The 25,000-nt window shown below is 49.7% G+C and overlaps 1 protein-coding gene across 1 annotated transcript in view; it reads left to right on the top strand.

The window, feature by feature from the left end:
- The window catches only part of LOC311318951 (E3 ubiquitin-protein ligase Jade-2-like), a gene marked incomplete at both ends in the record, with an annotated part of 88,619 nt that overhangs the window by 17,495 nt on the left and 46,124 nt on the right, over positions 1 to 25,000 (top strand). The window contains 2 exons of the mRNA XM_084450386.1: positions 2,284 to 2,347; positions 10,751 to 10,836. Coding sequence (XP_084306512.1) covers positions 2,284 to 2,347; positions 10,751 to 10,836 — 150 coding nt within the window. The remainder of the gene's footprint in view (positions 1 to 2,283; positions 2,348 to 10,750; positions 10,837 to 25,000) is intronic.

Raw genomic sequence — 25,000 nt, 5'->3', positions numbered from 1 at the left:
CTACTACTACTATAACTATTATTCCTACTACTACTATTACTATTATTCCTACTACTACTACTACTACTACTTTAGTGCTGCTGAGATCACAGGGCAGGAGGAGCAACACTGGTCTTCCACGGAGAGACAACTGGACCTCAGACAGACCAGTATGCAAAACCAGACCAGGTCCAGCCTGGCTTATGTGCGTGGCTGGCTTGTTTCTGTTCAGGGCTGGTAGGACAGAAGCTAGTCATGCCACTGAAATAACTGTGAATTGAAATGACATGAAATGATGTCTGATAAATTAAGATAGGTCTTGTCGCCTGGACACATCAGTTCCAATGCTTCCAATGCTAATCCAGCACGATAAGAGCGAGATAGCCAGTTAGCTCATGAGCTCACAACAACTAGCAGCAGCTTCCATAACATAATGGTAGCGGTCAGTGGCTAAAGCAGTTACACTGATGATTCCTCTAATGTTAGCTATTTTGCTGCAGTTGGTTCAACTTCTGTTTCTGGACAAAGGTAAGGGATAAACCCAGATAACACAAGGCTAGCGGACCTACAGCGGGACCCCGATGGATGCTCCACCACCATTCCACGGGTAGTTAATTGTCTATATCCTAGGCCCATTGGCCGTGGGGTCCGTGGCGTGGTGGCTTGACTCCGCCCCCTTGCGTCAGAGCGGTTTGGGTGTAGTGCAGTTACTTCCGGGCAATCTCCATACACCCACTGGTGAAAACCGTGTGTCTCTAGCCTGCTCAGGCGCTGAGTTGTGGAGTTCATGGCATGGATAGTGGCGTGGTGGCGAGACTCCGCCCGTTTGGGTCAGAGCTGATTGAGCGCAGTACATTGACCTCTGGACAATCTCCTTGCACCCACTGGCGAAGACCGTGGGTCTCTAGCCCACTCAAGGGCTGAGTTGGGAGGTCCGTGGCGTGGTGGCGAGACTCCGCCCCCTCGCGTCATATTGGGTCGGGGGCAGTGGAGCCCTCTTCGGGCTACCCACCTGCCCCCACCGGTGAAGGCCGTGTTTATCTAGCCCTCTCAGGGGCTGAGTTGTGGGGTCCGTGGCGTGGACAGTGGCGTGGTGGCAAGACTCCGCCCACTCACGTCATATTGGGTCTATACTATAATAAATGAAATAGCCTAACTCAAATACTCATTGAATTGCTGAAACTTAACAAGGAACCACTGTCTCTCAGCCTGTTGCTGCCCTCCTATGGCCGAAAACAGTAAATGCTCTTGTGGTAGCAACGTAGAACTGCAGGTTCTAGGACCACTGCCTCTTGTGGTAGCAACATAGAACTGCAGGTCAACAACGGGGCAGAGGCAGCTAGGGAGTAAGCCAGGGAGGGACTGCAAATTGATATTTTCTATCCTAGGTGCGCTGGCGTACAGCCACGCACAAATATGGTCTTCAAATCCTGGCAATTCATTGGTAGCGCCAGAATCCCAGCGACACCAATAAGTAACGACTTTACGATCAGGTGCTCCCACCCATAGATATGCCCCGCCCATCTAACCTGGGCTAGTATATCTCATTTCCTGCTACGACCTGTCACTCTTTCAATTCTGACCCGTCGATACGCCCTCAGAACACCAGCTTGGGCGGCAAAGTGGCACAGACTCTTATGTAGTATTTACAGATTCAACTTAATATTTGAGTCTGGAAAGAGAAGTGAGAGCAGCTTGGTGTTGGCAAGTCTAAATGTCAGTAATGAAGCCGGGCGGCAGGATGGAGGAGGGAGCTACAGGAAGAGCGGCAGGATGGAGGAGAGAGACTATGAGGAGAGCCCTATAGAGGAGGGAAAAGCCCTGTTTTATAGCCACATAAATCTGCTCCCAGTCACTGAAGGCCATAACCTGCTCTTTCCTCTAGTGCCTCTCTTTCCTGACTCGCCCTGCTCCAGTCTACTCTTTCTCTCCCTCTCTCTCTCTCTCTCTCTCTCTCTTCCTCTCTCTCTCTCTCTCTCTCTCTCTCTCTCTCTCTCTCCCCCCTCTCTCTTTCTCTCCCTCTTTCTCTCTCTCCCTCTCTCTGTCTCCCTCTCTCTTTCTCTGTCTCTCTCTCTCTCTCTCTCTCTCTCTCTCTCTCTCTCTCTCAACACTATATTGACTCCAGCACTTCAGAAGTTGAAACTAGGCCTCCAGCCATAAGTACTCTTAAGGGTCATGTTCACATTGCGGTAATGTTATTATCATTATATACAGTGGATTGAAGTGTAACTAACTCCCTCTCTCTCTCTCTCTCTCTTTCTCTCTCTCTCTCTCTCTCTCTCCTCCTCTCCCTCCTTCTCTCAGATGGAGAGCGAGAAGAAGCGGAGAAAATACTCCACCAGCAGCAACGACTCTGACACCACTGACAGTGAGTTACCAGTAATGGGGATGCAGCGGCTGATTAGAGAGAGGAGAGGAGAGGGGGAGGAGGGAGGGAGGGGGAGGAGAGGAGAGGGGGAGGAGAGGAGAGGGGGAGGAGGGAGGGAGGGAGTGTGGAGGCAGGGAACTGAGATAAGTGGAAGGGAGGAGGGGAGAGGAGTGGTGGAGATAGAGAGATGGGGAGGGATTGTCACCATTGTAAAACATTAATTGGGGGTGAGTCATGAGAGGAGAGGAAAGGAGCTGGAGGAGGAGGAAGGAGGAAGATGTCTAAGCAGGAGGAGGAGTAGCAGGAGGAGCAGGAGGATGAGTAGCAGGAGGAGCAGGCTGTCTAAGCAGGAGGAGGAGTAGTATGAGGAGCAGGAGGAGGAGTAGCAGGAGGAGAGGCTGTCTAAGCAGGAGGAGGAGTAGCAGGAGGAGAGGCTGTCTAAGCAGGAGGAGGAGTAGTAGGAGGAGCAGGAGGAGAGGCTGTCTAAGCAGGAGGAGGAGTAGTAGGAGTAGCAGGAGGAGGAGTAGCAGGAGGAGCAGTCTGTTTAAGCAGGAGGAGGAGTAGCAGGAGGAGCAGGAGGATGAGTAGCAGGAGGAGCAGGCTGTTTAAGCAGGAGAAGGATGGGGCAGGATGTCCAGCCCCCGAGCAATCTGGACTAACACTATACCCCATACACTACACAACCCCATACTCAACACTACACAACCCCATACTCAACACTACACAACCCCATACTCAACACTACACAACCCCATACTCAACACTACACAACCCCATACACAACACTACACAACCCTGTACTCAACACTACACAACCCTGTACTCAACACTACACAACCCCATACTCAACACTACACAACCCCATACTCAACACTACACAACCCTGTACTCAACACTACACAACCCTGTACTCAACACTACACAACCCCATACTCAACACTACACAACCCCATACTCAACACTACACAACCCTGTACTCAACACTACACAACCCCATACTCAACACTACACAACCCTGTACTCAACACTACAACCCATACTCAACACTACACAACCCTGTACTTAACACTACACAACCCCATACTCAACACTACACAACCCTGTACTCAACACTACACAACCCTGTACTCAACACTACACAACCCCATACTCAACACTACACAACCCCATACTCAACACTACACAACCCTGTACTCAACACTACACAACCCTGTACTCAACACTACACAACCCCATACTCAACACTACACAACCCCATACTCAACACTACACAACCCTGTACTCAACACTACACAACCCCATACTCAACACTACACAACCCTGTACTCAACACTACAACCCATACTCAACACTACACAACCCTGTACTTAACACTACACAACCCCATACTCAACACTACACAACCCTGTACTCAACACTACAACCCATACTCAACACTACACAACCCATACTCAACACTACACAACCCCATACTCAACACTACACAACCCCATACTCAACACTACACAACCCTGTACTCAACACTACACAACCCCATACTCAACACTACACAACCCTGTACTCAACACTACACAACCCCATACTCAACACTACACAACCCATACTTAACACTACACAACCCTGTACTTAACACTACACAACTCCATACTCAACACTACACAACCACATACTTAACACTATACAACCTTGTACTCAACACTACTCAACCCTATACTGGACAATACACAACACCATACTTAACACTACTCAACACTACAAACCCCATACTCAACACTACACAATACTACACAACCCCATACTCAACACTACTCAACACTACACAGCCTATTCAAACACTGCTCAACCCTACACAACCCAATGCTATTCAAACACTGCCCAACACTACAGAACCCCATACTTAACACTGCTCAACACTACACAACCAATACTATTCAAACACTGCTCAACACTACACAACCCCATACTCAACACTGCACAACCCAATACTACAGTATATATATGACCCAATAATTATCACTACTCAATACTACACAACTCAGTGCTTTATAAATATAAATACTACTCAATGATACACAACCCAGTACTACACAAAAACACTATCAAACCATTCCAAATCCTGCTGAAGATAAACAGAAGAACATCTGCTTAGTTGAAAATAAGGATAAGTACAGTTCTACACTACATCTGAAATAACTGTTACCTCAGTCAGTTCTGAATCTTGTAATGCGGCAAAAATGTAAGATATGCCTGGTCACCCCAGGCTCTCAGGTTTATAATTGGGGGATCCTCAAGGTTATTTTGGCCCTGTGCTACGCAGGGCTTCTCATTAGAACACACCCGGGATAGGAGCCTCTGATTGTGGCTAACCTGTTTGGCTGGCTGGGTGGTTGGTTAGCACAGATACACACACACACACACACACACACACACACACACACACACACACACACACACACACACACACACACACACACACACACAACAGAGAGAGTACATAACAGCTTTGAAACTCCCTTCTAGTTGCTGAAAGGCTACATTGTTAAAACCACCAGCTTGTCATAGGGCACAAATGGAAGTGTCAGTTGTTAGTGTCTGTCTTGTCTTGTGTGTTTCTCAGCGGGGGAGTGTGTGTTTGTCTGTGACAGACTGGCAGAGGTGGGATCTCCATCTATAAATAAAGTGACTTGATGACGACCACCACCTCCCTCCACCTGCCTGTATTTCTCTCTCTTGACAGACGCGAACGCACGCACACACACACACACACACACACACACACACACACACACACACACACACGTAAACACACACGCTCTTTCTCTATCTCTAAGTCTCTCTCTCTCTCAAACACCCAGACACACTCTCTCTCACATGCACACAATCTGACACTGTCACACAGAACAGCCGAGCAGAGCATTCATTTGAGGCCTTTGATTAAACCCTCTCTGTTCAGAGCAGATTTCCTGTCCTGTTAGAGAGGCTGGTTGGTGATTGGCTGGGATACTGGTTGGTGATTGGCTGGGATACTGGTTGGTGATTGGCTGGGATACTGGTTGGTGACTGGCTGGGATACTGGTTGGTGACTGGCTGGGATACTGGTTGGTGACTGGCTGGGATACTGGTTGGTGATTGGCTGGGATACTGGTTGGTGATTGGCTGGGATACTGGTTGGTGACTGGCTGGGATACTGGTTGGTGACTGGCTGGGATACTGGTTGGTGATTGGCTGGGATACTGGTTGGTGATTGGCTGGGATACTGGTTGGTGACTGGCTGGGATACTAGTTGGTGATTGGCTGGGATACTGGTTGGTGATTGGCTGGGATACTGGTTGGTGATTGGCTGGGATACTGGTTGGTGACTGGCTGGGATACTGGCTGGTGATTGGCTGGGATACTGGTTGGTGAGATTGGTTACAGTAGAGTACTTTATTAACCCTGGAGGGAAATTTGGTTTAAAGCATGTAGTAAACACAAAGACCACTAGACAATAAATATACACAAATTAAATAATGTTTTATTTCATCTATAATGTTCTTACTTAAATTGTGGCAGTACCTTTATATTAAAATGTCAAGCAGGTTTTGGTGGGTTTAAAAAGGAGGTTTACCCTATATTAGGGATGCACCGACATTAACATTTTGGCCGATAACAGATATTGGCCGCGTTTCCCGATAAAGAACCTTCTTAAGGAGTTAAGACAGCTCCAAAGAAGAGGTCACTAAGACGGAGAAGAGAGTGTTTCCCGAACGTCTTCTTTGACTTCTTCTTAAAGGGAAATGCTCGTTTTTGACAACCTGGACCTTATTTACGACATATTATAAGAAGTTTGACTCACCGAGATCACTTTGGTGTAGTTCGGAGGCCGGTAGAAGAAATTTAAAATCCAGCGCGAGCCAGTATATCCATGTAATGACGGTGATCGGGGCACCGAGAATGCAGTTTCTCAAAATCTATTTTCGGCCGCTAAATGGTTGTTTTCATCAATCAGATTGAATGAATCGACAGTTGAGATTCCTCAACGCGAGCCATTGTTGTGGTTTTCAAATACGGGGTCTTTAGCCTCTGTAATATGATCTTTACACGCCTTTCCCCACTTGCTCCAGCACGCATGCGCACAGGCCAGCGCGCAGACTGGCTATTCTCCGGCTCACATTCTCTGCGCTACGATCGTTGTTGGTGCCGAGAATATTGTCGTCGTCATTCGTCAGCAACAATCCGATCGTAGCGCAGAGACTGTGAGCCGGAGAATAGCCAGTCTGCGCGCTGGCCTGTGCGCATGCGTGATAGAAAATAGATTTTGAGAAACTGCATTCTCGGTGCCCCGATCACCGTCATTACATGGATATACTGGCTCGCGCTGGATTTTAAATTTCTTCTACCGGCCTCCGAACTACACCAAAGTGATCTCGGTGAGTCAAACTTCTTATAATATGTCGTAAATAAGGTCCAGGTTGTCAAATACGAGCATTGCCCTTTAAGGTCCTTCTTAGCATCCTCTCTGCTCCTCCTCCTCTCTGCTCCTCCTCCTCTCTGCTCCTCATCCTCTCTGCTCCTCCTCCTCTCTGCTCCTCATCCTCTGCTCCTCATCCTCTGCTCCTCCTCCTCTCTGCTCCTCCTCTCTGCTCCTCCTCCTCTCTGCTCCTCCTCTCTGTTCCTCCTCCTCTCTGCTCCTCCTCCTCTCTGCTCCTCATCCTCTCTGCTCCTCCTCCTCTCTCCTCCTCCTCTCTGCTCCTCCTCTCTGTTCCTCCTCCTCTCTGTTCCTCATCCTCTCTGCTCCTCCTCCTCTCTGCTCCTCCTCCTCTCTGCTCCTCCTCCTCTCTGCTCCTCATCCTCTCTGCTCCTCCTCTCTGCTCCTCCTCCTCTCTGCTCCTCATCCTCTCTGCTCCTCCTCCTCTCTGCTCCTCCTCCTCTCTGCTCCTCCTCCTCTCTGTTCCTCCTCCTCTCTGTTCCTCCTCCTCTCTGCTCCTCCTCCTCTCTGCTCCTCATCCTCTCTGTTCCTCCTCCTCTCTGCTCCTCCTCCTCTCTGTTCCTCCTCCTCTCTGCTCCTCCTCCTCTCTGTTCCTCATCCTCTCTGCTCCTCCTCCTCTCTGCTCCTCCTCCTCTCTGCTCCTCATCCTCTCTGTTCCTCCTCCTCTCTGCTCCTCCTCCTCTCTGCTCCTCCTCCTCTCTGCTCCTCATCCTCTGCTCCTCCTCCTCTCTGTTCCTCCTCCTCTCTGCTCCTCCTCCTCTCTGTTCCTCCTCCTCTCTGCTCCTCCTCCTCTCTGCTCCTCCTCCTCTCTGCTCCTCCTCCTCTCTGTTCCTCCTCCTCTCTGTTCCTCATCCTCTGCTCCTCCTCCTCTCTGCTCCTCCTCCTCTCTGTTCCTCCTCCTCTCTGCTCCTCATCCTCTGCTCCTCATCCTCTCTGCTCCTCATCCTCTCTGTTCCTCCTCCTCTCTGCTCCTCCTCCTCTCTGCTCCTCCTCCTCTCTGCTCCTCCTCCCAGGGTGCTGCTGGTGGTCCCACAGGACAGACTGGTTCTATTCTAGTCTGATCCAGGTCTGAAAGATGATCAGTTCAGTTCAAGCCAGTGATCTCGCTGCTTTGTCTCGCAGTGTTAGCTACAGTAGCTCCTTCTTACAAATTCTAATTCTAATTCAAACTAGAGGGGCTTGCACTTGCAGACCTCCGCCCCTGCCCCCCCCCTCAACTACTCTCCCCCTTCCATGTCCCCCCCCCCTACCTTTCTTCTACTACCTTTCCTCCCACCACCACCTCTCATGTGCTGTGCTCTCCTACTGGCTTTCTGAATTGGTTACTGTAGCACCACCTGTAGTTTCTTCTTTCTGCTTCACATCTTTCCTCTCCAATTTACAAAACGTTGCTGGTTTTGTGAAGACTTCCCATTCACATTCATTAACAGCCAAGCAGAGCAGTAGTGGAGAGAGGAGTGGGCTGGTTCAGAGTCTGCAGACAGTAGTTTACAAGATGTACATTTGAGATGGGAGTTATACAGCCAATGACATGTTAAATCTATAGTCTATAGGCGAGATATAGTTTTCTATGAAATCAATCATTTTAATGTGCAGACACTTTATTTTCATCCACCTGTCTGCAGTTTACTTTGAATGCTTGAAGTTTACATTATCGTTTAAATGCAAGTTGAGACACTAGTCTATATAACAGGTGTCACTGTGTTGCTTGGCAGTATTGTCTTTACGCTCACTTGCCCATGCTGGGTTCAATCTTGGCTGTACAGAAACCATCACACTTCACACTAACAGATAGTATACATAGATAGCCTACAGAATGCATCGCTTCAACTATCCACACGAATGAGAAATATAACGTTATGGTGCATTCCATTTGTCTCGGGAGGTGCGAGTGGGAACTGGCAATGGTCACTCCCGAGGTGAGCGCTCCAGTTGCAACAGCTGATCTCGTTATCAACAGCTAACTAGTAGCTCTAGCCTTTGTTAGCAAACAAGTTGATAACAACGCACTAAGTGGTATTGTGCGCACAAAACACCATAATCAGCAATAGCTTTAGCAGCTTGTTTGTCGCTCTCTACACTGCAGCCAGAAGTCTCGTCAGGCGCAAGGCGAAATTTAAATATTGCTGATTTAAATAATAACACTGCTGCAGCATCAGCTTCCATTCGCCAGACGGAAAAATGATGGTATGGTAAAAAGCTGAAAAAGTAAATAGACACCAGCCTGTTGACGCGAGCATAACTGATCATGGCTGGATCATGGATGTATTATAAGAAGTGGATAAGGGATGCAAAGATGGCGCCCCATTCAATCCAATGAAAATTGCTCAGTGGCGCATGAAGCAAGCCCCCATGGTCAGGAACAGACAGTTTTTGGCGTAGTGGCCAAGCTCGGTATTGCAAGTGGCGCAAAGAACCTGAAACCTATGAGGAAACTGAAACCTAAATCCCCCACTACACTGAAGTTACAGTAATATGGGTACTGTAGAGCCACCTATGAATGAATCATGGTCAAAATGTAATGGTCAGTTCCTTGGCCCATGCTGCACCCCTCCACTGAGTTTCATGCATATCGGGCCAGTAGTTTTTGTTTAATCCTGTCCGCATGCAGACAGACACGCACACACACACACAGACAGGGGCGAAAACATTACCTTCCACCCTGCGGGGCTTTGCCCCTGGGGCGGAGGAAATAAGCTTTATTAGCATGACAGATAAACATCTATTTTGCCAAAGCCTTACTCTGGCAGTTAGGTGACCAAAGCAGCACATGTTAGAACATCGAATGTTAGAACATATTGTATGAACGAGCTATTAAAGATGATCTTTAGCCTTTGTAAATGTGGAATCCACATCCTCCTCAAAACTCAGTTTGCTACCCAGGACAGTGCCACTGCCAATACCCATCAACACTCCACCGTCTCACCATCTATCAAGAGTCTGGTGGTACTGAGCTCCTCACCATCTATCAAGAGTCTGGTGGTACTGAGCTCCTCACCATCTATCAAGAGTCTGGTGGTACTGAGCTCCTCACCATCTATCAAGAGTCTGGTGGTACTGAGCTCCTCACCATCTATCAAGAGTCTGGTGGTACTGAGCTCCTCACCATCTATCAAGAGTCCGGTGGTACTGAGCTCCTCCGGAAATCAATAGCCTTGTCCTTGTCTTCCCTCACATGAAGCTTTGAGAGTACTTTGAGAGTAAGACTCCCCTACCGCTGGGCCAAGACTCTCCTCAGTCCACACTCAGCCGCACACTTGATGACAGTCATTAGTGTACAGTACAAACAGCAGAGCTCCCTCCCCGGATGAGGAGCAGAGAGGATGAGGAACAGAGGATGAGGAACAGAGGATGAGAAGCAGAGAGGATGAGGAGCAGAGAGGATGAGGAACAGAGGATGAGGATGAGCAGAGGTGATGAGGAGCAGAGAGGATGAGGAACAGAGGATGAGGATGAGCAGAGGTGATGCGGATGAGGAGCAGAGAGGATGAGGAACAGAGAGGAGGAGGATGAGGAGCAGAGGGGATGAGGAACAGAGAGGATGAGGAGCAGAGAGGATGAGGAACAGAGAGGATGAGGATGAGCAGAGGTGATGAGGATGAGGAGCAGAGAGGATGAGGAACAGAGAGGAGGAGGATGAGGAGCAGAGGGGATGAGGAACAGAGAGGATGAGGTATATCACCAATATTCCACAGGTTGTGCTGGTTGACGGCAGTCTGCTGCATCTTGTATCTACAGTATGAAACCACAACCCATTGTATATTGTCGATATACCACACTCTCATGAGATATTGCTGACTTATATCTAGTGTTTATTTATTTATTTATTTACCAGGTATCAAGTGTGGGTTTTTACCAGGTATCACTGTTTTGTGAATTGCCACCATCTGATTGGCTGGCTGATGAATAGCCCTCATGTCCATCCTGTCCTGCAGGTCAAGTCACGTCATGGTCCAGGTCGTCCAAGAGCACCGGAACCACCAGCACCTGGGTCCGACAGGAACCGAAGAAACCGTCTGAGGTGAGCCAGCACAAATCCTCGTAGCGGTCCGTCTGTTCTGACAACATCGCTCAAGTTTTATTCACACAAAAAAAACATCAATTAGGAGATGCAACTGACAGTATGGTGAGTCCATGCATTGTCAGTATGGGGCCCACATGGGAACTGAACCCTATGCTTTACCAGCGGAGCTACACAGCTATGTCAGGCTCACTTCCTACCTCCTACCAGGCAGCACAGCATCCACAATATGGCCCCTCCAGAGGATGTCTTCCATCCAGCTAACCCAAGCTAACCACAGGCTGCTGGAAGCCTCTGGCAGTAATTACATGGTTTTTGTGGGGCGCAGCATCTGGGCTCAGCTAACACTGAGGCCCTGTGACAAGAGCATCTTACAAGGCTGTCTCAGACTTGCTTCTGGTCTCGCTGGGCTGGGTTGAAGGTAATTTAGCCTAGCTTTACCAAAACAGTGCTTTGAGCTAAAGTATGTAAGGGGAACGCAGATGTTCTTTAATCGTCTATGCCTCTCTTCTTTTTCTGGTGTCTCGTAGCTCTCTGTCATGCAGTATTTCTTTCAGGGTATTTTGATCTGAAGGGTTGTTTCATAGAACGGTCTGCTGAGAGTCAAGGGTACTGAACGGGTGGTGTGTGATGTTTGTTGTTTTGTTTTTGTGTTCATTTTCATCAATAAACAGTGCCATTTTTGTCAGGCCTTAGGGGGTGACACATTAAGCATGTGTGGAGTGAGGGGGGGGGGGGGGGCATTCTCATGAGCGTCAATCAACCACTTAATTTCCTGCATTCTGGAATATTTATGCACCAATTTGTGCTGAGCTACCTTAGCTAGCTAGTTAGCTAACTTGAATGCCAACGTCATTTAGAACCATATATGCTAGTTAGTCTATTAGGTGTCGCTGAGAAATTTCAAAGGTACTCACAGTTGCACGAGAGTTTTGAAAGCTCGGATAATTAATACTTTTCGGAAAAACTTGTCAACTTTTCAACTTTTCTTCTGCATTTGTATGCCATGGGTGACCAATCAAAGCGCTTGCTATCGATACAGTCCCGAATGACACATCCCCATGTGACTAACAGGGAACCGTAATATGTAACAAAGGGGACATTTGGGAGATTAAGTCAGTGTTTCCATATTATGGGAATTTTGTCTTAATGTCCTCTTTTAATGTTGCAAATGGGACCATAAAATAACCAAAATGGAACATCCTCCTAAAGTCATATGGGGAACTTTGAACTGCAGCACTTCCATTACCAAAACAGGACGTTTTATCGTACCCAATGTTCCTTAAAGGTTTGGGATGTTTGTCACCTTTAGAGAGGTTTAGTTTAGGGAACGTTTCGCAAGGTCCCCCTCCTACCTGGGTGGAGGATTCTGTGGCAGTTGGACAAGGACCCAGCGTCTCCCTGTACCAGAGCGTGAACGCAGCTACGCCGGGGGTCTCCCTGTACCAGAGGGTGAACGCAGCTACGCCGGGGGTCTCCCTGTACCAGAGCGTGAACGCAGCTACGCCGGGGGTCTCCCTGTACCAGAGCGTGAACGCAGCTACGCCGGGGGTCTCCCTGTACCAGAGGGTGAACGCAGCTACGCCGGGGGTCTCCCTGTACCAGAGCGTGAACGCAGCTACGCCGGGGGTCTCCCTGTACCAGAGCGTGAACGCAGCTACGCCGGGGGTCTCCCTGTACCAGAGCGTGAACGCAGCTACACCGGGGGTCTCCCTGTACCAGAGGGTGAACGCAGCTACGCCGGGGGTCTCCCTGTACCAGAGGGTGAACGCAGCTACGCCGGGGGTCTCCCTGTACCAGAGCGTGAACGCAGCTACGCCGGGGATCTCCCTTTACCAGAGCGTGAACGCAGCTACGCCGGGGGTCTCCCTGTACCAGAGCGTGAACGCAGCTACGCCGGGGGTCTCCCTGTACCAGAGGGTGAACGCAGCTACGCCGGGGGTCTCCCTGTACCAGAGCGTGAACGCAGCTACGCCGGGGGTCTCCATCTCTGGACCAGCTGAGCTGCTCTGTACAGACACCTTGGAAACACAACTGATTCAGCTAATTAAGAGAACACGATAGCTTTGGGGGAAATTAGCTTGTTTGACATCTTCCCCAGATTCAAATAAGAAGAAACCCTTATCTTCCGTGTCTCATTGATTCCTACTGCACGCGCAGAGAAGAGAAGCATTTATATTTTCTGACTCGGGGGAAGATGGCAAACTGGCTAGTTTCCCCAACGTTGGTGTGTTCTTTTAAAGACCTGGCGATTTGGAGACCTATGAGCTACACCCTCATAAAGGTGTTTGGATTCAAATGTCTCTTTTTGTTCCCTTGCGCATCTTCAGGGATCAATCCCGTTTTTCTATGTAGTAAATATGAAGTAAGTATTTAGTAAATAGCTGCAGGCCGTGAGGAGTTGTTTGCTATGGTGAATTGATGGGTAAAAATGCAAAGGGTCAGGAAACTCACAGTTGCTTTTCGATTCCCAAGGGGCGTTACCAACGGGCGTAGATCAAAATGCCTCTGGAAGCAGTTGAATAGACCTACAACCAATCAGAGAAAATGCCTCTGCAGCACTCCTCTGTTTATCTTATTTAACCCACGCCATATTAGATAAACGGTTGTGATTGGTATGAACCAATCTTGGTTGGAGTGGATTCAGTTCGAACGATTGGATATCCATTCTGATCTGCGGAGTGAAATAGAACGTGAGCTTGCGAGATCAGGCTGGCGACGCCAGGCTACTATTAGTGCGAACTGTCTTAAATTAGTATGTCATCGGTGTAGTATGTCATTTGGAGTCTAGTTCTCCAAACCAAGAGTAAGGTATGAGCTCTTATCAAAGAGAATTATTGATGTGCTCAAAAATGATTCAGATCCACTCTGTGCTGGGTGGTTTAAAACACTGTAATGGATTTTAACTGATCTAGTCAAAAAGGATTTGCCAAGATTCGCTCAAACAGGTTAAGTCTGGTTTATTGAGAAAACATACGAGCGCAAGGACTTCAGGACCACGCACGTGAGTGGTTTATCCAAAGAAACGCCGCCGCCTGGTCTTGCGCGGCCTTATATTCAAGCAATACACAGGTATGGCGCTTCCAGGATGTGATTGGCTAACCCATTGTACGTCATATTAAATGGCAGGCATCATCAACAGTGGTCGAGAATACAGACACGTGACATGAGAAAAGACGGCAATTTCTTGAAGGGACAAAGGGACAAAGGATGGTTATTCTGGACAACGTCTAGGTGTCTCGACCTCCTGGAGAGGTCATCCTGTCATGAATTAGGTTAGCACAGCTATGTGAAAGGTTGAGGGAGGTGGTGAATTACAAAAGGAGGTGATGAAACTATAATTTCTATGACAACACACAAAGTCGAGCCTCAGAACAGCATATTAGGAAACCGCAGTGACCTCTTCCTCTGTTCTGCTCTGCTCTCTGGGAGGAAGGAAGTGGCCTGCAGAGCATGCAGGTGTGAACTAACATGAGGAACGCCTGTTCCTCTCCGTGTGCCTCACTGGAGAACGTGGATGTAAATGTTTGTGTTTTTGTTTGTGTGCGTGAAACAAGTGTTTTTTTGGGGGGGTCTTTGTATGTGTGTGCGTGTGTGTGCGTGAGTGTGCGTGAGTGTGTGTGTGTGTGTGTCAGCCAGCCAGATGCTGTAGCTAATTAGAGTCGGGGAAGAAACGGCTGTGAAGCTCCATGGCAACCAGATGCAAACAGCTACAATGCATTGACTTGGCCCCTCCCCCTCCACACACAAATACACATCCTTACACACCTGCCGCCGCTGGCATTCCCAGTGAACGGAGCTACTCGCTGGGATGGACGCAGACCAGGCGGAGAGCTGCACCCACCGGCCCCTACAGGCCTCAGCGCTGGGCCCTGCTCTCCTCCGCCAGCGGGAGTGTGTGTGAGTGTGTGAGGGGGTCTTGGCTGCTACCATCAACCCCCGTCCTCAAAAACAAGGGGAAGACTGTGGGACAGTAAAGACAGCAGGAAAGACTAGGGAGGATGGATACATAATTCAATATATAAACAAAATAAAAAAACATTCACCGCCCTGTTCTGTCCTCAGCGACAACAACAACAACAACAGCCACCACCTGCTCTGAGAATGGATGATGTTTATCTGAGCGCCGCCTCGCCCTCGCATACGTGTGTTTGTTTGCTTCTCAGTCGTGCGTAACACCAACCCCCATCGTAACAAGCCCCATCTTACTCATGCGTAACAAGCCCCATCTTACTCATGTGTAACAAGCCCCATCTTACTCATGCGTAACAAGCCCCATCTTACTCATGCGTAACAAGCCCCATCTTACTCATGTGTAACAAGCCCCATCTTACTCATGCGTAACAAGCCCCATCTTACTCATGCGTAACAAGCCCCATCTTACTCATGCGTAACAAGCCCCATCTTACTCATGCGTAACAAGCCCCATCTTACTCATGCGTAACAAGCCCCATCTTACTCATGTGTAACAAGCCCCATCTTACTCATGCGTAACAAGCCCCATCTTACTCATGCGTAACAAGCCCCATCTTACTCATGCGTAACAAGCCCCATCTTACTCATGCGTAACAAGCCCCATCTTACTCATGCGTAACAAGCCCCATCTTACTCATGTGTAACAAGCCCCATCTTACTCATGCGTAACAAGCCCCATCTTACTCATGCGTAACAAGCCCCATCTTACTCATGTGTAACAAGCCCCATCTTACTCCTTCTTCCGTGAGCATCTGATGCCAGCGGACTCAGTGGTTAGACTCCTTGCTGGGGGCGGGGCCAACTGCTCTAGCAAGGCAGAATGAGGGAGGGAGGGAAAACGAGTCAGAAAGAGAGAGAGAGACGGAGACAGAAGGAGAGAGACATACTGAGAGACAGGAGAGAGAGACAGAGACAGAAGGAGAGAGAGACAGAAGGAGAGAGACAGACAGAAGGAGAGAGAGACAGAAGGAGAGAGAGACAGACAGATGGAGAGAGAAGGAGAGACAGAAGGAGAGAAAGAGAAACAGAAGGGGAGAGAGACACAGAGACAGAAGGAGAGAGACAGAAGGAGAGAGAGACAGACAGAAGGAGAGAGAGACAGAGACAGGAGAGAGAGCGACAGAAGGGGAGAGAGACACAGGCAGAAGGAGAGAGACAGACAGGAGAGAGAGACAGAGACAGAAGGGGAGAGAGAGAGAGACAGAGAAACAGGAAGATGGAGTAAGTGACAGAGGCAGAAAGATTGAGAGACCAAAAGAGAGAAAAGGAGAGAGAGAGAGTTCTGGAATATTAAGTGTCTCACCAACAGCAGTTTAGTCCTGTACTTCAAAGCAGCAGGCGAGGTTTGACCCAGCTGCTGGTATCCTACTGTAGCAGGGAGACAAACCGCTCCAGGCTTGACCCAGCCGCTGGTATCCCAGCTCAGGGAGACATACCAGTCAGTGTTTGTGTCGTTATCTCCCTGCCGTACAGACTTAAGCTGCTTAATTGATGCGGGAGAGGCTCAACTCTGTGTTTACCCCAGATAAGTGCAAATCACTCTTCTCTGCTGCCACCTCTGCATTACTAACACACACACACACACACACACACACACACACACACACACACACACACACACACACACACGTATGCACACACATACACACTCTGGTCATTCTCTCTCTTTCTCAAGGATCTTGGAAAGTATTTAAGAGTCACACACAGCTCTCTGTTTGCTGAGAGTTTGCGGGTCGCGAACGTGAGCGTTTTATACAGTTGATTAAGAAAGTTAACGTGATTAATGGTGAGTGGAGACACACTGCCCCCCCAACCACCCAAATAAAAACATGAATTACAGCCAACTTTGCATATCTAGCGAAGCATATTTATATCTTAGCATATTTGTATGTCATAGTTTATTTATATCAGCATATCTATATCTTAGCATCTTTATATTTTTGCATATTTATGTCTAAGCATATCTATATCTTAGCATATTTATATCATAGTATATTTATATCTTGGCATATCTATATCTTAGCATATTTATATCATAGTATATTTATATCTTAGCATATCTATATCTTAGCATATCTATATCTTAGCATATTTATATCATAGTATATTTATATCTTAGCATATCTATATCTTAGTGTATTTATATCATAGTATATTTATATCTTAGCATATCTATATCTTAGCATATTTATATCATAGTATATTTATATCTTAGCATATCTATATCTTAGCATATTTATATCATAGTATATTTATATCTTAGCATATCTATATCTTAGCATATTTATATCATAGTATATTTATATCTTAGCATATCTATATCTTAGTGTATTTATATCATAGTATATTTATATCTTAGCATATCTATATCTTAGCATATTTATATCATAGTATATTTATATCTTAGCATATCTATATCTTAGCATATTTATATCATAGTATATTTATATCTTAGCATATCTATATCTTAGTGTATTTATATCATAGTATATTTATATCTTAGCATATATATTGTTACGCACACCCCTAATAGGAGAGGCCAAATGTGGTGGAACCCAGAGAACAGAGACAGAGGCCAGGAGATGATATAACAAGGATTTAATAGTTCAGGTATCTAATAATAAAGTAGCCTATAATTAATAGTAGGCTATATACACAACGACAATAACCCTAATCTAACTAGTGGGGAAAACAGTGTATAGTGTCTAGGCGAAATGTTATGGAGTGTGTAATTATACTATGTGTGTGTGCGTGTATGAGGTCTGGGTGTTGGTTATGTGCTGCGATACTACCTAAGCTAAAGAGCAACGTCCGTGATCCAAGGGGGTAATCGAGGGTAGTCCAGAGGTCAAGCCAGGGAGATCAGTCCAAGAAGGGAAAAAACAAGGGGGCAAAAAATACGAGGTCCGGGTGGGAACGGGTTCAGGAGACACAGGAGGGAGCGGGTCCAGGAGACACAGGAGAGGGAACGGGTCCAGGAGACACAGGAGAGGGAACGGGTCCAGGAGGCACAGGAGAGGGAACGGGTCCAGGAGACACAGGAGAGGGAACGGGTCCAGGAGGCACAGGGGGTCGGAGGGAGCTTGAGGGTGACACAAAATGACGGGGAAAAACTCAGCCAGGAAGAACACAAAAACACGGTAACTCGAGGAGAATGCAAGGAGATGTATACGAGGAGAAAATACGGGAGTCAGAACTAACCGTACAGCTTATTACGTTCAAGCGTCGGGTCTCTGTCTGCAGCAGCGTTATATAGGTGGCTGTCCTGATGGTGATTGGAAGCAGCTGGGCTAATGATAATCGCCAACACCTGAGCAGCTAGCAGAGCAGAGACCCGGCCCGCTCAATCCGGCAGGGATGAGGCGCCGGAACGAGGCTGACGGGGGCGTGCCCGACGGGGAGGCATAACAGTACCCCTCCCCTCAGGGGAGGCACCGGACGACGGACCCGGGGCCCCAGGGTTGGCCCGGTAGAAATCGTCCAACAAGGACGGGTCGGCGAGGTAGGACGCCGGCACCCAACTCCGGTCCTCGGGCCCGTAGCCCACCCAGTCCACGAGGTACTGAAATCCGCGACCCCGGCGGCGGACCTCAAGCAGCCTGCGAACTGGCCACACAGGGTCCCCATCAGCCAGGATACGAGGCGGCGGCGGAGCCGGGCTGGGGGGAGACAAAGAGCTGGCGGCCACAGGTTTCAGCTGGGAGACATGGAACACGGGGTGAATCTTGAGAGAGGGAGGAAGAACCAAACGTACCGCCGTGGGGTTGATGATGCGGTCCACCGGATAGGGACCGACGTAACGGGGGTTTAGTTTCCGGGTGGAGGTTCGGGAGGTCTGGAGGGGCAGGTCCCGGGCCAACAGCCAAACCCTCTGACCAGGCTGGTAGTCAGGGGCCGGCACCCTCCGCCGGTTAGCGCTCCGCCGGGCGCGCTCGGTGGCACGGAGCAGCGCAGCCCTGGCGGTCCTCCAGACGTTACGGCACCGGCGGAGATGGGCCCTGGTGGTTGGGACCGCCACCTCCAGCTCCTGTTGGGGAAACAGAGGGGGTTGGTATCCAAGTGAACACTGAAACGGGGACATACCGGTGGCGGCGCACTCCATGGAGTTCAGGGAGTACTCCACCCACGGCAGGTACTTCGCCCAGGAGGATGGGTTGTTGGCGGTGACACAGCGGAGGGCGGCTTCCAGAGCCTGGTTGGCACGCTCAGCCTGCCCGTTAGACTGCGGGTGGTATCCGGAGGTGAGGCTGGCGGTAGCCCCAATGCCCCTGCAGAAAGCCTGCCAGACTTTAGAGACAAACTGGGGGCCCCGATCTGAAACCACATCCGAGGGGATCCCGTGGAGGCGGACGACGTGGAGGGTCAGGAGGTCTGCAGTTTCGGCCGCTGTGGGCAGCTTAGGGAGGGGAACAAAGTGGACCGCCTTGGAGAAACGGTCCACGATGGTCAGAATTGTGTCGCACCCCTGGGAGACTGGGAGCCCAGTGACAAAGTCCAGAGCTATATGGGACCACGGTCGACTGGGTACCGGGAGAGGCTGCAGGAGACCTGCAGGAGGCCGATGGGAGGCCTTACTCCGGGCGCAAATGGTGCAGGCGGCAACAAACTCCTTGGTGTCGCCCCTGAGAGTAGGCCACCAGAACCTCCTACTGACGAATTCTGCAGTCCGCCGCTCGCCGGGGTGGCACGCGAAACGACTGGAGTGACCCCACTCCAACACCCTTGCCCGGACAGCTGTGGGAACAAACAGACGGTTACGTGGTCCGGTTCCCGGGTCCGGTTCAGCCCGCTGCGCCTGTTTCACGACTGCCTCGATGCCCCAGGTTACGACACCCACCACCTGGGAAGGGGACAGGATGGTATCCCCACCCTCCGAGACATCCGAATCCTCCCTGGGAAACTGGCGGGAGAGAGCATCAGCTCTGATGTTTTTGGAGCCTGGACGGTAGGTTAGCGTGAAGTCAAAACGGCTAAAAAAGAGAGCCCAGCGGGCTTGTCGGGAGTTGAGCCTTTTGGCTGACCCAAGGTAGGCTAGGTTCTTGTGGTCCGACCACACCAAAAACGGCAGTTTGGCTCCCTCAAGCCAGTGTCTCCACTCCCTCAGGGCCTCGTGAACCGCCAGAAGCTCCTTATTGCCCACGTCGTAGTTCTTAGCCGCAGGTTCGTAGCGCCGGGAGAAGTAGGCGCATGGGTGTATTCTCTGGTCCTCCTCAGACCGCTGAGAGAGGACACCCCCGATACCAGTGTCCGAGGCGTCTACCTCCACAATGAACTGTCTCTCAGGGTCGGGGTGGATCAGCACTGGAGCGGTAGAGAACAGATGCTTGAGTTGGGCGAAGGCAGCCTCAGCAGCAGGGTTCCAGCAGAAAGGCCGCGAGGTGGAAGTAAGCGCGGTGAGTGGCGCTGCGACCTGGCTGAACCCCTTGATGAACCGCCTCACAAAGCCCGCGAACCCCAAGAAGCGCCTCAGTTGGGTCCGGTCCGTGGGTTGTGGCCATTCCACGACGGCTTTGACCTTGGCTGGGTCTGCGCGCATCTGTCCGTCCTCCACCACATTGCCCAGGTAGGTGACAGAGCTGGTGTGGAACACACACTTCTCTCCCTTCACGTACAGCCTGTTCTCTAGGAGTCTTTGCAGGACAAGACGGACGTGCTGGTGGTGCTCCTCCATGGACTGCGAAAAAATAAGGATATCATCTAAATATACTACAACAAAAATGTTTAACATATCTCGTAGGACATCATTAACCAGGGCCTGGAATATGGCAGGAGCATTGGATAGGCCAAAAGGCATTACAAGGTATTCGAAATGGCCAAGGTGAGTATTAAAAGCGGTCTTCCACTCGTCCCCCTCCCTGATACGGACGAGATGGTAGGCATTGCGGAGGTCCAGCTTAGTGAACACCTTGGCATGGGTGAGGGGTTCGAAGGTGGAGCTAATGAGTGGAAGGGGGTATCTGTTCTTAACAGAAATGTCATTGAGAGCCCGGAAATCAATGCAGGGCCTAAGCCCGCCGTCCTTTTTAGACACAAAGAAAAATCCTGCCGCGAGAGGAGAGGAGGAGGGCTTGATTATACCCGAGTTTAGGGACTCCGTGATATAATTCCTCATTGCCTCTTTCTCCGGGAGTGAGAGGTTGTATAACCGTCCTTTAGGCAGGGTGGCCCCAGGAAGGAGGTCTATAGGGCAGTCATACGGGCGATGGGGTGGCAGAGAGAGCGCCTCGTCTTTACTGAACACCTGGGCCAGGTCGTGGTAGGTGGAGGGAATTCCAGTGAGGTCTGGAGGGGTTAGTCTAGGCTTGGGGTCGCTAGAGGGAGACAGGGCGGAGCGAAGACAGGAGGCGTAGCATGTAGCCCTCCAGCCTAGGATCTGGCCTGAAGCCCAGGAGATGTGGGGTTCATGCTTCTCGAGCCAGGGTCTTCCCAGCACCAGGGGCGTTGTGGGGGCCTGAAGAACAAAAAAACGAATATTTTCAGTGTGATTCCCAGAGAGGGTGAGTGAGATCAGATCAGTGGTGTGAGATATGGTTCCTAGGGAATGACCATCTATGGCCCTGGGCATGATGGGTCGGTCTAGGGGAACTAAAGGGATGCCCGCCTGGCGGGCTAAGTTTTCATCCATAAGACAACCATCTGCCCCTGAGTCTATTAGAGCGCTGACAGAAAGGGTGTCCTTGCCCCAGGTGAGGGTAGCAGGGAAAAGGCGGCTAGGAGTGACCTGGGGCTGAGAAAAAGAGGCTTTGCTCACCAGTATGCCCCCTACTAGTGAGCTGAATCTTTTGGCCGGATGGGACACGCACGGATGAAGTGCCCCTCTTTACCGCAGTACAGGCATTGTTTGTTGTTAAGCCTCCGGTCTCGCTCCTCCCGCGAGAGCCGAGAGCGGCCGATTTCCATCGGTTCTCCAGACCCGGATGTAGCCGCGAGAGGAGGCAGCGTGGACAGAGATGGGGGCGGGGTTGTTCCTGCGTGACGAGGAGCTGGGCACGTGACAGCTCGCTGAGCCCGGTCGGTTCGTCGTACCTGGAGGCGTGCATCCATCCTAAGGGCCAGTGTGATAAGGTCGTTTAGGGTTCCGGGATCATCGCGCACCAAAAGGTATTTGATGGAGTCATTTAATCCCTTCTGAAAAATATTGAGGAGAGCTCCGTCATTCCAGCCAGTCTCCGTGGCTAGAGTACGAAACTCGACCATATACTCAGCTACTGAGCGCGAACCCTGGGATATGGCTAGCAAGCGGCTGGCTACGTCCTGCCCGTCCTGGGGGTGGTCGAACACGAACCGGAACTCAGTCTTAAAACGGGAGTAGTCCGTGGAGTAAGATATACTGCTCCCGACCGCGGCTATGGCCCAATTGAGAGCCTTGTCGGCTAGTAGGGACATAATAAACGCTATCTTGGCCCCATCGGAGGAGTATTTGGACGGCTGGTGCGTAAACATTAATTCGCACTGGGTTAGGAAACCCCGACACTGGTTAAAATCACCATAAAACGGAGCGGGGCTCACTAAACTGGGCTCCGAGCGAGCGACTGGAGGAATGGGCAAAACGGGGTTTGCAGGATCGACCGAGGGATTAGCCATCTGCCCTGGTATGAATGGTCTGCTGCCAGCGGCGATGACGTCCAGAGAACGCTGGATGGAGGCAAGAGCCCCGGACAAGGCGTCCACCTTTGCCTCGAGGCTGTTTACAGACCCGACGGTGGCTCGGGTGGTGTCCTCCAGAACGGCTATCTGGCTTTGGACCGTGGGGAAGGCTTTCTGGAGCTCGGCCTGCAGACTGGTGAGCTGCGCCGCATGGCTAGTTATCTCTCTGCGTAAATCGACTACCAGAGGGAGGACCCCTGCCCCTGTTCCCGGGGAACCACCTTGGCTCATGTTGGCTTGAACGTACTGTTACGCACACCCCTAATAGGAGAGGCCAAATGTGGTGGAACCCAGAGAACAGAGACAGAGGCCAGGAGATGATATAACAAGGATTTAATAGTTCAGGTATCTAATAATAAAGTAGCCTATAATTAATAGTAGGCTATATACACAACGACAATAACCCTAATCTAACTAGTGGGGAAAACAGTGTATAGTGTCTAGGCGAAATGTTATGGAGTGTGTAATTATACTATGTGTGTGTGCGTGTATGAGGTCTGGGTGTTGGTTATGTGCTGCGATACTACCTAAGCTAAAGAGCAACGTCCGTGATCCAAGGGGGTAATCGAGGGTAGTCCAGAGGTCAAGCCAGGGAGATCAGTCCAAGAAGGGAAAAAACAAGGGGGCAAAAAATACGAGGTCCGGGTGGGAACGGGTTCAGGAGACACAGGAGGGAGCGGGTCCAGGAGACACAGGAGAGGGAACGGGTCCAGGAGACACAGGAGAGGGAACGGGTCCAGGAGGCACAGGAGAGGGAACGGGTCCAGGAGACACAGGAGAGGGAACGGGTCCAGGAGGCACAGGGGGTCGGAGGGAGCTTGAGGGTGACACAAAATGACGGGGAAAAACTCAGCCAGGAAGAACACAAAAACACGGTAACTCGAGGAGAATGCAAGGAGATGTATACGAGGAGAAAATACGGGAGTCAGAACTAACCGTACAGCTTATTACGTTCAAGCGTCGGGTCTCTGTCTGCAGCAGCGTTATATAGGTGGCTGTCCTGATGGTGATTGGAAGCAGCTGGGCTGATGATAATCGCCAACACCTGAGCAGCTAGCAGAGCAGAGACCCGGCCCGCTCAATCCGGCAGGGATGAGGCGCCGGAACGAGGCTGACGGGGGCGTGCCCGACGGGGAGGCATAACATATATATCTTAGCATATTTATATCATAATATATTTATATCTTAGTATATATATCTTAGCATATTTATATCAGTATATTTATATCTTAGCATATCTATATCTTAGTGTATTTATATCTTAGCATATTTACATCTAATTCGTGGTGTTGTTTTGATGATGAAGCGTTAGCATCCAGACGTCTTAGCATATGTTCATACTCCTGGTGCTCAGAATCCACACCCACCTCTGGAGAGAGAAGCTTAGCTGGGCCATCTGGGCACATTTGTAGTGTACTTGTTTTTCATTCTTCCTGTATAAGTAGGTCAAATCATCCCTTCATTCCTTCTGCTATTGAACAGACCGGGTGCTGTTCAGAGTGCGCCGTACTCAGCATTCTGCTACTTGCGTTGCCTCTCTGCGGGGAGAGACTCACTTTGTCCGAGCTCGTCTCTTTGACCCATTTCTGAAGACTTGACTGTGAATGTGAACACAGGAAGGGCTCGACGTTCTCATATCGCATCTGCTTCAGCTGACGGAGCAGTCATAGCCGTATTGAAACGGGAGAGCGATTTGACCTCAGAACGAGGCTGGTCTTTGTGTGAGGCTGTGCTGAAGAGGCTGCTATTCAGCCTCGGACTGAAAGGGATCAGTTCACAAGTGTAGCGTTTTACTAATGAGAAGAAAATTACACTCACGTTTAAGCCAAAAGTGTACGCAGCCCACAAAAATCCAACATAAGAGGATGAGAAATCAAAAAAAGAAACAAAATAAAGAATCGGGTTGGAAGACAGGAAATGTTTTTCAAATCGGAATAAATGCAACATAGTGTAAACGTGGGAATAGTATAGGACATGTAAACACATACATCCAGTCTGTATAAACAGATATGTTGAATACACATATCACATATCCCTTAGTGGTAGCGTTAGGGCTCCCTTAGCGCTAGTCAATCAATCAATCAATCAATCAATCAATCAATCAATCAAAGCTTTATTTGTATAGCGCATTTCATACCCAGAGGCAACACAATGCGCTTTACAGAGAACAAGGGAGGTGGGCATACGACCCACCCCTACATATTCCAGAGGGAAGCAAAAAAACAGTGGTGGTAGGGTTAGGTTCAGAGTGGAGGTTGTTTGAGGTCATCTGGTCATCAGTGCCCAGTGGTAAAGAAGCCAGTCACATCTGTATTTCACACGACTGTCTGGGCTATGCTTTTTAAGCTTTCTTCACCAACGTCACCATGTTTCTCTGTCACTCACCAACCCCGCTGGTCATCTCAAGGCACGGCACAATAGACACATGTGGGGTTAAGTGCCTTGCTCAAGTGCACAACACGGTGGATGGTACCTGAGCTATTTACGCTAGCAATGGTTAACATGGACATGACAAACAGATCACACACACACACACACACAC

Source organism: Borostomias antarcticus (genome assembly GCF_949987555.1).
Source record: "Borostomias antarcticus genome assembly, chromosome: 15".
Taxonomy (NCBI): domain Eukaryota; kingdom Metazoa; phylum Chordata; class Actinopteri; order Stomiiformes; family Stomiidae; genus Borostomias; species Borostomias antarcticus.
The sequence above is the reverse complement of the archived record's forward strand: the minus strand, read 5'-3'. Positions and strand labels throughout refer to the sequence as shown.